This window comes from Puma concolor, chromosome B2, assembly GCF_028749965.1.
Source record: "Puma concolor isolate L17-30 chromosome B2, mPumCon1.1.hap2, whole genome shotgun sequence".
Classification (NCBI taxonomy): domain Eukaryota; kingdom Metazoa; phylum Chordata; class Mammalia; order Carnivora; family Felidae; genus Puma; species Puma concolor.
In genome coordinates, this window is record NC_141671.1 from 58,887,230 (window position 1) to 58,904,724 (window position 17,495).

Sequence of the window (17,495 nt, forward strand, 5' to 3'; positions counted from 1 at the left end):
CTTCACAGGTTAGCCAAGATTCCAGCTAATCAGACTAACGTATCCAACTGTCATCTAACATACAAACTCAGGCACAAAATGTTATTTTTAACTGACACAGAGTAACTTTAGAGACCATTATCACTAGATTGCTATACTGATAAAGAATTTTAAATTCTTGGCTGCTACATTTAAATTTTGTTCAGTAATACCCTTGGGATGTGACCATCATATTTAGTCATCTCTCTCTTCTGAGATGTCCTAATTCTGAAGTATGAATTAATTCCAAGACTTCCTTCCAAAAGTTTATATGCCCCAGAAAGCATTTCCATCTAATATTCATTTTTTTTTCCTACTGGATTTTCTTTTTTCTGTGCAGAGTCAATGGCCACCTGCCCCAACTCCCCAGTTCTGAACAGCTATTTTCATTCAATAGATATTTTCTTGAACAACTACCGGATCTTAATTTCAAGTGGACCACAGGATTCTTTAACCTATTTATTTGCTCCATGGTATTTTTCAAAGAAATTCATTCTGTATGTAATTGGATTGCCACTGGATGGTATCATATTATACCTTAGTTTAATTTATACTTTATCCATCAAACTGAAAACACTGATTAGTGAGACTACTTTCAGATGGACCTTTTTGTCCTTCTTTTCATATCTGGGTGGCTATTATACATATAAATAACATTGAAAAAATAAGTTTCAACAGTATAATTCAAAGAACTACTGTGGAAGACTTACCGTATTGTGATAGGGATGAATGCATTTGTGTTAATGCTATAATTAGCAGAAAGAGTCAAGATATTGTGAGAACTTCCACATCCATATTTAACTGTGGGCCTTCCATCCATGAGAAATAAATGAAGAAACTGTTGTCCGGTATTTTTCTCACTACCTTTAAAAAAACAAATATTCCATGAAATTAGTGATTTTATTTATGTTTTATTCAATTACAATCATTCTTTCAAAAAACACAATCTTTTGTCCCCTAGGACTAATGACTTAGTGAGATGGCTAGGAGCATTATGAGATAACTATTCAATGTAGTAATACTATATCAGAAATATACATTATTTTTCACAGGCTGAGACTAGCATGGCATTAACATCATTTAACTTCACATGAAATTAACTTCTGTTAACTTCTGCCTCTGTTTCTTAACAGCAAGATGATCTTATCCTGAGCCTCAGTTTCCTCATATACTATAATGGGATGAAGAGAGCAAGTAATTATTAGAATTACTGTGATAATTAAAAAAAAATAATAATAAAAGTCTCTGGCACCTGTTGAGTATTACAGAACTTGGTTTATTATTATCGTTAATTATTTGTATTATAATTTTTGTCTTTCATAAAAAATAAAAAAAATCAATAAAAAAAGAAATATTTTCCCTTTCTCCAGCTCATTCTTTCATCCCACTTTGAGGTATTCTTTTCTATCATGTGTGTGTATATATATACATATATATATACACACACACACACCCAAATATTTATATAGCCTTAATTTTTTAAAATAAAATAATGGGGATGCCTGGGTGGCTCAGGTCATGATCTCACAGTTTGTGGGTTCAAGCCCCACAGCCGACTTTGGGCTGACAGCATGGAGCCTGCTTTGGATTCTCTGTCTCCCTGTCTCTCTGCTCCTCTCCCACCCTTTCTTTCACTCTCTCTCAAAAATAAATGAACATTAAAAAGTTTTTAAAAAAAATAATGCAATAAGTAGCCTTATTCATCTTTCTCTCTTCACTTAATAATAAACTTTAGACATATATGTAAGTACATAGATTTTTTTAACAATCTTTTTTTTAATGTTTACTTATTTAGAGAGAGAGTGTGTGCACCCACAAGTCAGGGAGGGTCAGAAGAGAATCCCAGGGAGGCCCCTTGCTCAGCTTGGAGCTCCATCAGCTTGGAGCTCCATGTGGGGCTTGATCCCACAGCTGTGAGATCATGATGTGAACTGGTATCAGTAGTCTGATGTTTAACCAACTGAGCCACCCAGGTGCCCCATATGGTCTTAATTTTGGCGCAGGTCTATTTATTGTTTCCTTTATGGTTGTAATTAGTGCTTTTTATGTCACCTTTAAGATATCTTTGCTTCAAAATTATAAGGTTATTTTCTTAGCTTATCTTTTGTAAGCTTTTTAAAGATCTATATTTTATGTAGAATCGATTTCTGTACATGATGTGAAGCAGTGGTTGTGATAGGTTGGATAATGGCCACCAAAGATATCCATGTCCGAATTGCTGGAACCTGTGAATGTTAATCTTATATGGTAAAAGAGACTTTGCAGGTGTAACTAAATGAAAGTCTCTGAGATGAGATTATTGTGGATTATCTGGTTGTGTTAAAATTTAGTCACATGTGTCCTTCTAAAAGGGAAGCAGAGGGAGATTTGACAATGGAAGAGGATAGGCTATGTGACTACAGAGGTGGAGACTGGCATGATGCAGCCACAAGCCAAGGAAGGCAAGTGGCCACCAGAAGCTGGAGAGGCAAGGAACAGGTTCTCATCTAGAGCCTCCAGAAAGAGCCAAAGCTGCAACATCATTTGAGGCTTCTAAGACACATTTTGGACTTATGGCTTCCAGAACTGTAAAAAAATAACTTTCTCTTGTTTTAAGACACTAAATTTATAGTAATTTGCTACAGCAGCCATAGGAAACTACAGGGGTCAATTTTCATTTCTTTCTCTTTTGGTTTCCAATTGATCCAAAATCAAAGCAATTAATTCTTACTGTGTATTTATTATGTATTTACTGAATTCTCAGACATTTGTGAAATATATATTTTTAATATTTTTGAGTATCTTTATTTCCTTTTTTTCTTTTATTATTGTGAATATACGTATTTAAGATAATGACTTTAAGAAAAATACCAACATTAGCATACTAAACCAACCTGAAATTACAACCCTCAAAAGTGGCCAGCTTTAATACAGATAAATGGATAGATATGTAGAGAGAGAATTTTTCATTAGAGCAAAATGATATTGTACATGTATTTTAAAATAAAAATTGTTACAATCAGTTTTCAAACTTTTAGGTCTAAGGACTCTTTAATAAACTTAAAATCAATTGAGGAATCCCAAAGAGCTTTTGTTTACATTATTTGCATCTTTTAATATTTATTGGATTAGAATTTAAAACTGAAAAAAAAAAAGAATTTAAAGCTGAGAAATTTTTCAAATATTTATTGAGTAGCTTATTTAAAAATAACAATAATAAAATCCATTACACATTAACCTAAATAACATATTTTGTGAAAAGTAATTATATCTTACAAAACAAAAATAGTGAGAGGAGTATTCTTTACTTCTACAATAATTTTCAATGTTAAGTTTAACAAAAGCTGTTGGATTTTCATACCTACTTCTGTATTCAATCTATTGTGAATTGTTGCTTTGGTGGAAGTACATGAACTCCAGCTTCACAGAGAATGTAACTGGAAAATTAGCATTATTTAAACTGTCTTTTTAAACATATACAAATTGGATAAGTGGTAGTTCCTTAAAGTATAGTTGCAATGTGGAATCTGGAACTATACTAATAATCTTTACATCCTCTGTTACATTAAAATTCCATTGGTATTTCTTGCATTTTAAATGGATATTTTACCTTTGCAGGATTCTGGAACATCATTTATTGGTTATTTGAAAAATACTGATTCACTGAGTAATGGGTATCTTTCAAAGATTGACATATTTTATTATATCATATTAAAAAATCACATTCGTTATTATTACTACTGAACTCATCAAAAACCATGGTGGAGCTCTGAAGCTCATTGTGAAGAATATACATTTTCCAAAATTCTAATTTTTACTAGAAATCTTGAGGTTTATTATTGGGAAACAAATACTGTCAGCTGCTTTCCTCAAAACGGCAGGCTTACTTTGTTAATTTTTGAGAAAATGGCTGCAAAATATTCAGATTTGAAGAGCCACAGATTATCTTTTAGTTATTTTTCAAGTCATGTTTTCATAATGGCTACTTCAACTAGCAACTTAAAAAAATTGCACAAGTGTTATTCCTCAAGACAGTGATTATATATTGGTATGCACCAGACTTGCTTTGATGTATACTTTTGCTTTTATGCACAGCACATTAAAAAGCTGCATACACAAGGATTGAGAATTTTAAAAAATGAATGCATTTTCTGCACCATTAGGGCATTTTTATGTTGACTTTTACTTTGAGTGCATAGTGGAATAGAATAAAATGAGTACAATTTGGGTGTACAAATATACTCTGCCATGACACTAGGTGCCAGATACTGTATCTACTGTGACTTTTGTACCCCGAGTGCAAATGTCCATCAACACAGTGAAAAAGACAAATATCTTGGTTTTATTAAAAAATAATTTTGAAAAAAATAATTTTGATGTTATGGACATCTGAAAGGACCCTGGATATGCTCAAGGATCTAGATAAACTTGAAATATCTCTGTGTCAGAGCTCACATCAATTTGAAAGAGAAAAAAAAAAAAAAAAGAAACCAAAGTGAAATGTAAAGTATCACTGAACCCCAGACAAATGTTTCTTTAACATCTCATTAAGAATGCCAGGAAACTTAAGTTATCTCTCCCCCCATGTTTCAGGCTCTGTAAGAGTAGAACACAAGCAACGCTTGGATTTCAAAGAATGGTTCAGAGAAAGGTATCAGGAGAAATTGTGAAAGAATCTGAAATAGGAAAAAAAAATCTAGCTTACCCATTCAGGTGCTCCTCAACTGTCTTTATCTTTCAGATATTTTACAACTGTAAGTTGATGAAAACTAATAATAATTTGAGTTATTCTTGTCTATAGCAATTCAAACTGATCGTGCCTGGTGAAGTGCAACTGATTGTTACTCCATAGGTAGACTTGCTTTGTAAAGTCTCTATTTGTAAATTCGCTTCAAAATTCCTTAATCTCATATATATATATATATATATATATATATATATATATATATACACACATACTCCTTGACTCCTCCTCTGAACTAGTCATAGTATCTTACCAGTTCCCTCATTAAGAGGTTAAATAAAATTTTTTTTTTCAACGTTTTTATTTATTTTTGGGACAGAGAGAGACAGAGCATGAACCGGCGAGGGGCAGAGAGAGAGGGAGACACAGAATCGGAAACAGGCTCCAGGCTCTGAGCCATCAGCCCAGAGCCCGACGCGGGGCTCGAACTCACGGACCGTGAGATCGTGACCTGGTTGAAGTCGGACGCTTAACCGACTGCGCCACCCAGGCGCCCCGAGGTTAAATAAAATTTTTGATGTGTTCTCATTTTATATATCTTTTTGAAAATTAGCCTTTTAACAAATAAAATAAGCTAATTTCAGTTTTAGAAATTTTGAGGTATATTAGGAGAAATGAGTCACATTATATGATAGCAAAGAAAACCAAAACCAACTCCAAGGAGAAAAATTCACATAGAATACAATGCAAAGGGGGTCCCCTGGTGTTAAGCAACATAGCAGTCTTGGACTGGATAGAGATGCCCACCCTTATGAATGACTGAGATCGGGTAGGAAGACAGAAAAGAAGGATTCAAAATACAGTTGAAAATCAGAAAATTTGGGGACATACAAAATCTAAGAAACAGCTTTCCCATGAGTACTTTGTGCTGTAGCGCTTATTAAGAATATAAATTCGGTAAGAGAAACACAAAGTGAAATATAGTAAAAAATAATTTAGATTAAATCGATATTGCAGAAGAAAACAAATTGGACAGAATAACAGCATTAAAGATTTAATAACGAAGTATGAGTAGCAAAGGGCATAATGAATTTGGCTGAAAATCACTCTTGAGATCCTCATAAACGCCCTTTCTTAGAGCCCACTCAACCCATCTAGGTTTTTATCACACTTCTGAAGACTGCAGCTGTACAATACCCCAAATTAGTCCAGTTCCTGGCAGAGAGCGATGCAGCTTTACCTTTTCTGCCTCCCCTCAGATCCATTAGCAGTCTTCTGGGCTTCTGTTCTTCAGAGTTTTCCCTTATTTTCCCCATGACTTCCTATTCAGTTTCTTAGGCTGCTTTTCTCTGAATTTGATGGTATAATTAAAGATTTAGGATTATTTATGACTCCTCTTTTTACTGAGGGGAGGAAGCTGGGGGCAATGAGAGCACCTTTAGAAATGCAACACTCTGTACCAGCATCTTGTGTTGTCTCTTCTTGGATATATAAAAGGTTAGTTATATCATAGAATGGCATAAAATTATTTTTTTCTTGAATTCTTGGCTTGTTCTCCACCCCCATCATTTTGGGAGAGGGGAGGGTGGTTCATTTTGCTATGCACTAACTGACAGTCTGGTATCCGGTTCTTTTCCCCATTTTTACCCTGAAGTTTCTATTACTTAATATTTCTAAAGTATATTATCATTTCAAACTCCTATTTTCAAGATAAGGCTTAAAAATATGATACACAGAGTAGAGTAGAAGAAAGTTGAACATTTAGGTCAAGCTGTTGTACCATATGTACAAGGTCTGATTTTCAAAGCTTCAAAAACTGAATTTTAAAAATTATATACATTAAACAAGATATATGTAGTACAATGCAAGAATGAGTTATTTTTAAAGGAAGCACAGTCACTAAAATCAATGACAGGGATAAACGGTCTTATCCAAGTACATCAACATCCCATCATGAACCAGAGCTACCCTGTGATATAGAACACAAAAAGGCAGCTTTAATAAAGGTAATGGGAATGAAATAAAAATAAACAATTAAGCATAGTTCTTCCTCTAGTCTGCCAAATAGTAACAGTTTTAAACTCATCATTTGGACTTATTCTATTAATAAGCGATTTCTTGTTTTATATAATAATACTTTTAAAGGAATTCAGAATGTTTTGCTGGTAACATGATGGTGGGAGGGGGCAATGGAAGACCTCAGGTTACTGATGTATTTGCATGATTCAATAGCAAATTATCCATTTCAGGGAATACAGTTCATATTGTTTGATAGATTGATTTTTTCACTTTAAAATCAACTGACTTTGCATCACAAACCTATATTTTGAGAAAATACTTAGAGAAAAGCTATGAATAAACACTCAGGAAGAACTGTTTGTCTTTCACAAATAGTACTATAGTACAAAAATTCCATTTTCTACTTTCCTATGTAGGGAAAACCCTACTTTTCTATGGTGTTTTTCTTTCCCATGAGTCTCCTTTACTCCTCAAATAAAACACTTCACTTCTGATTGCCAAATGTGTGGAGGTTTTTCCCCATACATGCAATTCTCTGTGACACTATTTGAGTGTCCTACCATTTATTTCAACTTGGACACTACCTACCTGGAGACAGTGTCAGACCTTACAAGTTAGGTGTCCCATGAGACTGCTGCCCCCTGCCCCCCACCTATAATTCATACCTCAGAAATCAGTTGCAAGCCCAGGTTATCACCAGTGCTTCTGACCAACTGGCTATAGATCAGACATTCCAAAGATTGTTTGATTAATTTGCTAGAGGTGTTCACAGTACTCAGGGAAACACATTTACTAGTTTATTAAAGGACATGATAAAGAAAACAGATGAACATTCAGATGAAGAGATACATAGGGTAAGGAATAGGAGGGTCCAAGAGCAGAAGTTTCTGCACCTGTGGAGTTGGGTGCTTCACCCTCCTGATGAGGATGCATTTGCCCACCTGGAAGCTCTCTGAGAGATACTGGGATTTTGTGGAGGCTTCCTTGTGTAAGCATGATCAGTTATTAACCCCATTTCCAGCCCCTCTCTCCTCTGTGGAGGGTGGGGGGCTTAGACTGAAAATTCCAAGCATCAATCATAAGTTTGGTCTATCTGGTGACCAGCCCCCACCAAGGAGCCATCCAGAATCCCACCCAGAGTCCCTTATTAGAACAGAATATGCTCCTACTGCATTTATCACTTACAAATTACTAAAGTTTTAGAAGCCTGGTATGAAGGGACAGGGTCAAAGAGAAATATTAGAACAAGAGATGCTCATAGTGTTATCACTTAAGAAATTACAAGGGTTTTAGGAGTTTTGTGCCAGTAACTGGAGGCAGAGACAAATATATATATCTCTATTATCTCACAAGTACTAAAAACATGTTTTCAAATACAACTATAATAAAAAAATGAAAAATTAGTGGTAATTAGTAAAATAAAATATAAAATTTTCAAAATAGAACTTCTAAAGAAAATCATAAGTAATGACTACTGTCAGATGTATATTTTTGTAATAAACTTTATGGGCTGAGTAATCCATATGCCACATTAAATTTAGTTCAACAGTGCTCATTGAACCTAAAAATATCAAGAAAATGTGCATCTCTCTTTCTGTGATATATGACAAATGTGAAGAGCAGTGTCTTTTTCCCCATAATATCCAATCTGTGCTGCCTTGGACAGGACTTGAAGGCTGTGGAAGATGTCAATGTTAAGCCATTGAAAAAGAGTCATTCTGTTGTTTCGCTGAAAAGACATTTGATGATCCATTAGCAGAGAAGTGTGAACTTATCCTTTTTGAAAGGATTCTTTATGCTTTTAGGCTGTGTAGTAATTTTTTCAATGAATCCTTTGTGTCTTGAGTTTTTCTGAATATTTATGAAGAAAATATTTTGAAACTTTACAAAGTCTGTAATTCCCCAATTTATACTAATGAAATCATCAATTGTATCTCCTGATTTAAGATTTATTAAATATAGAAACTGCTGCTTAGAACAATAAATGTTAATAATTACTTAAAAATTACAGAACTCTAGTTTCTAGATATCATATCATAGCATTTTAGAGAGATAACCCTAATAATTGAGTCTAAAATGTATAAATTATATACATAGTGTATATGTATATACATGTTATACAGTATACAGTATACATTTAGTCTTACAAGAAAGGAATAATAATGAAATAAGCCAGAGAGAGGGAAAGAATTATGTCCTCAAGTTTTTATAATTTTGGTTTGCTTGGTTATTATATTGGGTTGTAGACCCCAAAATTTCTAAGCATAGATATTTTATCACTTAATTGAAATACTCAAGAGAGTAATTATGGTTTATATGGTACCACTTCCATTAAAAATGAGAATTTTTCTCTATTTGAACTATTGTAATGAGTGCTCCCAAACATCAACAACAGTTTGATTTGAGTTCATGTACAAATAAACAACTGGTCATCAGTTTGAATTAAAATAAAATTCACCATTCCTTATAGGCTCGATAGTGATGAATACAGATAGTATGCTTATTAAATCAGGTATACAGATGGTCCAATTTGGAAATTTCCATAAAGTGATATAGATTTCTACCATTTCTCATAAAACAAAAAATCCCTTCATACCTTTATATGGTACTTTGTATTTTTCAAAAACACTTTTATATACACTTAAAAAATTAATGCTTACTTATTTTTGTGAGAGATATTGACAGAATGTGAGCAAGGGAGGGCAGAGAGACAGGAGACACAGAATCAGCAGCAGGCTCCAGGCTCTGAGCTGTCAGCACTGAGCTCGATGTGGGGCTCGAACTCACAAACCACAAGATCACCACCTGAGCCAAAGTTGGATGCTCAACCGACTGAGTCACCCAGGTGCCTCACACTTTCTTTTTTTTTTTTTTTTATTAAGTTTATTTATTTATTTTTAGAGACAGAGAGAGAGAGAGAGAGAGGGAGAGAAAGTGTGAGTGAGGGAGGGGCAGAGAGAGAGGGAGAGAGAGAGAATCCCAGGCAAGCTCCCCATTACCAGTGCAGAGCCCTATGTGGGGTTCGAACTCATGAATCATGTGATCATGACCTGACCCAAAGTCAAAGACTTGACCAACTGAGCCACCCAGGTGCCCTATATACATTTTCAGACCCCGTGAACTTGAAAATAAAAATTCATCTGCATTATTTGTCATCAAACTGAAATACATAAAGGTTAATTGATTTATCTTGTGTTGTACAATTAATTCACAGCTAACTTGGGTTCACATCTACCTTTGGTTACCTACTGACATTTTGATCAGGACTGCCTATGGCAGTAAGCGGATGATCTCTCCGTCCCTGGTGGCGCCTTCATGGCATGTAACAAAAACTATTCCCTGAGTTTGCATCGAGTTCTCTGTTGAGCACACATGTTTTGACTGTAGCTGAAGAATTCCCCTTCCCTGGCTCTCCTTAAAGGTCTTTATTTGTATGTAGCAGCAGCAAACCCAGTATCAATCTTAGCAGCAGTGGCTCAGGGTTGAAGACATCTTAGAGCAACGGGGGCAACATGAGCAATAACACATTTTAGTAGTTAGAACGTGGTTGGGGTGATCTGGTTGGTCTGTGAAAAAATGGGAGGCAGAGAAGTTCCAGGAGAACTGCTACATTGTGGCAGCAGCCTGGCACACATAATTAATTATTAACACATGTTTATTACATGCTGCTGCAGAGTGGCTTCTGGGACAGTTGCTAAAATTTATTGAGACCCTATTTTAATTTTGCCTCGGCTGCTAATTGTGCTTAACCAGGAAAGAAAATACAACTCACAACACAAGATTCTTACAGGAAATGAATCCTCCTCATTTGGATGAAATGGTTAAAAATGAAACAAAAAATTGCATCTACTGTTTGCTCCATTACTGTCTCATTTCTGATTCCAAGATTTTTTATAGTCTAAATATTCTTTCCCAGGGTGGTATGTCTATCAAATGGATGTAATGTTAAGGACACCTATTAGATAAGAATATAGCATCCTGGGCATCTAATTCCCAAGACTCCTTACCAGGCAAGTTATGAGAGAGGAAGGATTAGAACATTAGCTGAAGAAGATATTTAGCATTGACTTCATGTTGCCATACACCAAACACAATTTTAAGCATATTAAATGTGTTAACTCTCCCCATCCTTACAACGAAATTTTCATATCTTTGGTATTATTACAAATAATACGATTCCATTTTATAGATACTGAGGCACAGAGATGTTAAATAATTTGCCCAGAGGGCAGAGCCAGATAGTCTAGCTCCACAGTAATTTTCTTAATCACTGGATTTTACTGTTCTTGAGGTGGGCATGGCACCAATTCCAATCCTTGAATGGGCTCATTTGTTTGTTTTTGCCCCTACCTCTGTCTGTTAGAAGCAAGTTTGTTCCTCACGGGTCCATTTCTTGATATAATTACATAGAATTACATAGAAATACTGTGTATCTCTCACTGATTTATGTCTTCATAAATTTCAATCACAGAAATAGAGTTTAATTTTTCTTAACACAATGTTCTCTTTCAAGAGACGTCTAACAAATCACATCATTCTCGGTCAAGGGTTGGCAAACTATAGCCCACAGATCAAATTCTTCCACTGTTTGGTTCTGCAAGTAAAAGATTTTTTGCAACACAGCTGTATTCATTCACAGTCCCATACTGTCTATGGCTGCTTTCATGCTACACTGGCAGAGTTGAACTGTTGTAACACAGAGTGTGTGGCCCGTAAAATACTTACTCTTTGGCCATTACAGAAAAAACTGCCAACCCCTGTTATGCTCCTCGTCGTTAAGTAGACCCAGGATAAAATTATCTTTGATTTAAGCTAAATTTTGAGTAAACCCTTGAAATCTGCACCATTTTTTTAAACTTGCTTACTAACAGAATGGTTTATTAAAGTATAGTTTCAATACCTACTCATTTTTCATCACAACAATCACAGCTGAGTAACTCATCAACAGAACTTTATGAACAATTCTTTTTTTTTTTTAAATTTTTTTTTCAACGTTTATTTATTTTTGGGACAGAGAGAGACAGAGCATGAACAGGGGAGGGGCAGAGAGAGAGGGAGACACAGAATCGGAAACAGGCTCCAGGCTCTGAGCCATCAGCCCAGAGCCCGACGCGGGGCTCGAACTCCCGGACCGCGAGATCGTGACCTGGCTGAAGTCGGACGCTTAACCGACTGCGCCACCCAGGCGCCCCATGAACAATTCTTAAAAACCTTACTCTACACAAGGCACTGGTGAAGTACTGAGGAGGTGGGTGGAAGAGAGATGTAAAACATAATTCCAGATTACTAAGTGTTCCCTATTTAGGTGAAGAGACATAAACACAGATTCCTAGTGTAAGGAATCTCTTTACTCAGCCCTTGTTCTTAATTTCTACTCCTATTATAATTAAGTCCTATCACAGTCAGCTAAACGGTGAGAAAAGGGTATAGGTTATTTCTTATCTCTCTTTGTACAGGTCACAGTGCCTAGAAGAGTGTGATGTGCTTTCTTGGCACTCAGTTAAAATTTGTTGAATTTGACTTTCCTGTCATAAAAAATAAGATGAAAAGCAATCTTTGTGTATCTTGTAAATGGCAATGTATGAATTCATCCAACCATGCTTTCCACTCCACTCCCTCTCCTAGCCGTCTGGAGCAAGCTCCACTGGGAGCTATCAAGGAGGGACAAAGATATTCAAAGAATTTTACAGTGCACATTGTAAAATTGATTAAAACTGAGCACACTTTTTTCTCTAAGAAAAGAAGATAAGAAGATATTTATTAAATGCTGTCAGGAACTACTGTGGGATTTCACTGGCCTTGGCGTAATAAGTATCTAATGAAGATATTGTGTATTCTACTGGGAATCATTTTATAGAGAAAAGCAGATGTTATGATACTTTAGATTTCATGTGTTTTCCTCAGCAATCTCAGAAATCTCTTCTTCTAGCCCTCCCCAAATGCACGAAAAAGGAGGATCCAATGATCCTACTTGTTCTGTCAATTTCTACCTGGAATAAATACCTAAGACTAGCCCTTCTTATACTTTCTTTCTCAAATACAAATATTAAGTAATACAAAGATTGCTTCTGAATCTTGTTCTCTCACTGGAGTTGCTCATGTAATTTGCCTCCTGCAACTTGGTCAGATGTCTGCTCCTACTTCTCAAAGATCACATACTTCCAAAGGGCATGCTTATTTCTTTTCAAAGAAGTAGCACAGAATGGGATTCAACTGCATAGTAATACATCTCATGACGAAACCTCCTGATTGATACCGCTGGCCAAATAGAGCTCATTTTCTGAAAGTGCACCTAAAGAGTTTTGTGTGGTCTCATCCCTTCTCCCGTGACCTATTAGTAGCTCCTTTGACGGGGTTCCAGAATTCTGAATTGGTTCAGTGGCAGATTCAAAAAGCTTTCTTTTCATCTTGACTGCTGTTCTCAGAGCTGTCTCTCTCCCACAGAGAGTTCTTTTTTAAACTATCCTTTCTAAGGATTTTTACTGTAACCCCATAAGGATTCCAGTTTTATCTTCCTTTTGTTCCTTTTCAACATCAATTAGTTGGTGAGGCAAACTGAGAAAAGATAAATCTACACTTTTGAACTAGGAATATAATTCAAAGCCGACACCGGCTTATCAACCTGATATTTCTCTATCCTTCTCCCTTTAAAATTGGGTGATATAAAACACAAGTATTCAATAAATGTTTGTAGAATGATTTGAGTTTTTACTGAAATGTCCAGGAATGAAAATGACAAAACTAAAAAACAAACAAAACAAAAAACAGACAAAAATCAACTCCTAGTCTCTAAAGTGAAACATCTGTTCTAATTTCCTCACTATTCTTAATTGCTCCTACATGTAATATACTGACTTCAAAGGAAAGAAAATTAGCCCTTAAGTCAAGTTAAGGGACACCTTTTAAACTACGGATGTTTAACTGAATCACAAAAATCTTCATGTTCATCTGTTGTGAGGCTTTTATGAGGTTGATAAATTCGAAGAAGGCTGAAAGCAAAAATCCCATGAAACATTCTGCTGAGGTATTCCCAACAGTGTAGGATTAAATTACCACTCAACAGATGAACAAAAGAATGCTTTCTAGACAAAAATATTTTCTCCATTCACAGGCTATGAAACTCCCTTGAGTAAATAGCTTTGCTGTATCCAGTTCTGGGACAACAATTATGTAAGACAAAGACAGAAATTGATAATCATTACAAAGGCATGGTGTTTTGTTTTTTTTTAAATAATTTCTAGTTTGATTTTTTTTTTTTTTTGGAGGTCACTGGATATAAAAAGCAAGAATAATCTTATGGCACTAACATCTTCAGTTTATTGGTTTAAATTAAAGTACCAACTTGGACAGGGTGTATATATGCTTGGCATGTATTTTTATGGCTTTTAAAAAGAGCACATTGAGCACAAGCATAGATATGAGCCAGGAGCATGAGCCCAGAGGAGACTTCCCAGGGGCTGGCTGCTTCTTTGGCAATGAGCTGTTTTTAGTTGGTAAAGACACACTCTCTACAAGAAAACACCGTCTTACTCTATATAACTTAAAAAAATTGCAAAGCCAGAAAATCACTTTGCTTTGTGTCTTTAAATTATTATGTTTGTGTCTTTTGTTCTGTGTTTTGTTTTGTTTCCTTTCCCCTGCAATATACTATTACCTCCAAATTTCATGGTTGTCTACCACAACTTAGGTTTTATACATAAAACAAATTTTCCTTTTCCTTTTTTTTCTTCTCTCTCTCTCTCTCTCTAAATATAAATAAATCAGATTTATAAATAATTCATTCTAAAGCCATCATTTTAACATGGGTGCTTACACTCCTGGGAAATAAATAATGTTTGTCTAGTTCTGACATTAGTTTCTTTCTAAAATATAACAAGTTTTCAGTTTAAAATTTGTTTTTAGTGTAGGTGCGCCTGGGTGGCTCAGTTGGTTGGGTGCCCGACTTCAGCTCAGGTCATGGTCTCACAGTTCATGAGTTCGAGCCCTGTGTTGGGCTCTGCGTTGATAGCTCAAAGTCTGGAGTCTGCTTGGGATTCTGTGTCTCCCCCTCTCTCTGCCCCTCCCCAACTCAGGCTCTGTTTTTCTCTCTCTCTCTCAAAAATAAATAAACATTAAAAAAATTTTTAAATTGATTTTTAATGTATATAATCTTTAATATAGAATAATTTAATAGATAGATAGATAGATAGATAGATAGATAGATAGATGATGCAAGCAGGAGATATGGGCAGCAGGAGGGAGAGAGAGAATCTCAAGCATGTTCCATGCCCAGCATGGAGCCTGATACAAGGGCTTGATCTCATGATCCTGGGATCATGACCTGAGCCAAAATGAAGAACTGAACACTCAACCAACTGAGCTACCCAGGTGCCCCAAATTTTCAGTTTTAATATTCAAAACTTCTAATTTCACCCCGTTTTCCAATAAATGCTTCTTTTAAGCATTTTACTCATAGCCATTAATAAAAAGGTTTAATTTTTTTGCAAAGTACAAAATGATGACTCAAGTTTGCAAAATATTTCAAAGTAGAGTAGAAAATATTTTTAGAAATAATGACTTTCCCTAGAATGGATAATCTATCTAAGCACTGAAGACATTATACCTCCAATATAGGGAATTGTTAAAATTATTGTATATTCATTTCAAAAGAAAAAAAGAAAAAAAAACATTATCACATTTGGAATACTGCACGGAATATACTTTAGTGATGTTCAGCCATAGAAGAAAGAAATCTGTAAATTCTGGTTATAGAAATCCCTGTGAGCACATTGCGTAATTAGGGAAACCTTGATATAGATGCATTTCCTTAAATAAATACTGTTAATACTATACTATTTTTCTAACCAGCTAAGATAACGCTAAAAGTGTGATAGGAAATTTTCCCAATTATCGAATGAACCTCAGCTTTGGAATGCCATTTTACAAATTACTAAGTATTGAATTCAATTCATATTTAGTGATTTATATTATAAAAATATGCTCTGAAACATTTGAAGCATTTATGTTTTACTGCTATAGCCATATGCCATCAAATTCATATGCTTGCTATATTCTTCCTTGCTGGTTCACAGCCTGTTTGTAAGTCATGTTCCATTGAAAAACTCATAAATTAAAGAAACTTCTTAAGAAAACTAGAAAGAACTAAGATTTTCTTTTGGTAATGCTTCATGCACTAAGCTAGAAAAGTTTTCCTACAATATTTAAATGAATAATTCATTGCTTCAATAGGTTAACATTTGAGAAAGAAAACTGACATATAGGAAGTCCAACATTTAATACTCACTGTAGAGAATAGTTCCATTCAAAGTGTTTGTTTTTATAGTCAAGTAGATGGTAACAGTTCTGTTATGTTCTTTCCCTGGAACACATGTGAACTCATCCAGGGTTATAAAAAAAGGTAATTCTAGATAGGAATTCCCACTGAAAGATGGAAAAAGTAAACCTGCACCTGAAAGAAAAAAAAAGGTCATAGTACATTCTGCTAATCCTGTAGATAAGAACATAGCATTTATAGTTAGCATTCATATAAAAAGATAAAGTTTATATTTACAAACATTAGACTCAATATTAAGAAATTCTGACACATAAGTATAATAGATTTGTGAAGTCATTGTCTCAAATAATCAACCACCAGTCCAGAGGAAAAGACCTAGAGCAAAAATTTTGTCATTGATGGATGGGCTTTAAAGGTAAATAAACACCCTGAAATTGTAGGAAACAAAATCTGTGTTTTTGCACATGTGAAATAGTATTCATTAGATTCTTAAAATATTCAGATATGAATGTCTATAAATCATATTATATACTTAAATCAATGAACTTTATTTGGTGTAATTACACGTCAATAGGAAAGTACTGAAAAAAATCTGTGACACAAAAGATTAGAAAATCTATAGGTGCATTTCTATATAAAGATAGAAAATCTCTCTATCAAACCATATAGTGGGGTGCCTTCCCGGCTCAGCTAGAAGAGCATATGACTCTTTATCTTGGGGTTGTGAGTTTGAGCCTCATGTTTGGTGTAGAGATTGATAAAAAATATAGATTTAAAAAGAAAATAAATTATCACACAGAAAAGTTTTATTAATATTCATTAATATTTAGTGCTTTCCAATAATACTTAGATATTTTATAAGTGGTATTACTACAATATGCAAAGTTAATTTTTTAGAGTTATCCTTTTAGAATTATTACTCTTTTATTTAAAAAAATAAGTTTATTTTACTTATTTTAGGAGAGAAAGAGAGAGTGCAAGTGGGGGAGGAGCAGAGGGAGAGGGTGATAGAGAATCCCAAGCAGGTTCTGCACTGTCAGCGCAGAGCCCGACAGGGGGCTCAAACTCATGAATTGTGAGATCATGATCTGAGCAGAAATCAAGAGTTGGCTGCTTAACCAACTGAGTCAGATGCCCCAAGTTATTAATCTTTTAAATGATTAATCTCAAAATATTGAAGCACATAAAATTTGAAAAGTACTTATTTTATTGTCATGTACCTATAGACTAGCAACGTAGATCTATAGACTTGGTACTTTGAACAGGTATTAATACACAGAATGTGGAAATGCAACTTTATTATCAACACTCAAATCTTCCTTCAGAGATAGGATATCCCCTACCCTCTTTCACCAGCCAAGACCTGGAGGGACCTGACACTGCTATCCGCCTTGAGGGGCAGAAGGAAGCTGATTTCTGTTCTTTATCTTGTCTTACCACCTCCTGTTCATGCTAGCTGCTGTTTCTGACCCTTTCGGCTTTGAATGTGGAGGAGGGTAGGTGGAGTGGAAAGGAGAGAGA

General features: G+C 35.0%; 1 protein-coding gene across 1 annotated transcript in view; it reads right to left on the minus strand.

The window, feature by feature from the left end:
- The window catches only part of LOC112861989 (EGF-like photoreceptor maintenance factor), a 320,134-nt gene extending 303,991 nt beyond the window's left edge, over window positions 1-16,143 (minus strand). Inside the window, exons 1-2 of the mRNA XM_025925163.2 lie at window positions 15,984-16,143; window positions 729-882 (exon numbers count right to left, since the gene is read on the minus strand). Of these exons, the coding sequence (XP_025780948.2) occupies window positions 729-838 (110 nt within the window). The 5' untranslated portion in view covers window positions 839-882; window positions 15,984-16,143. The remainder of the gene's footprint in view (window positions 1-728; window positions 883-15,983) is intronic.
- Between the last annotated feature and the right edge of the window lie 1,352 nt (window positions 16,144-17,495).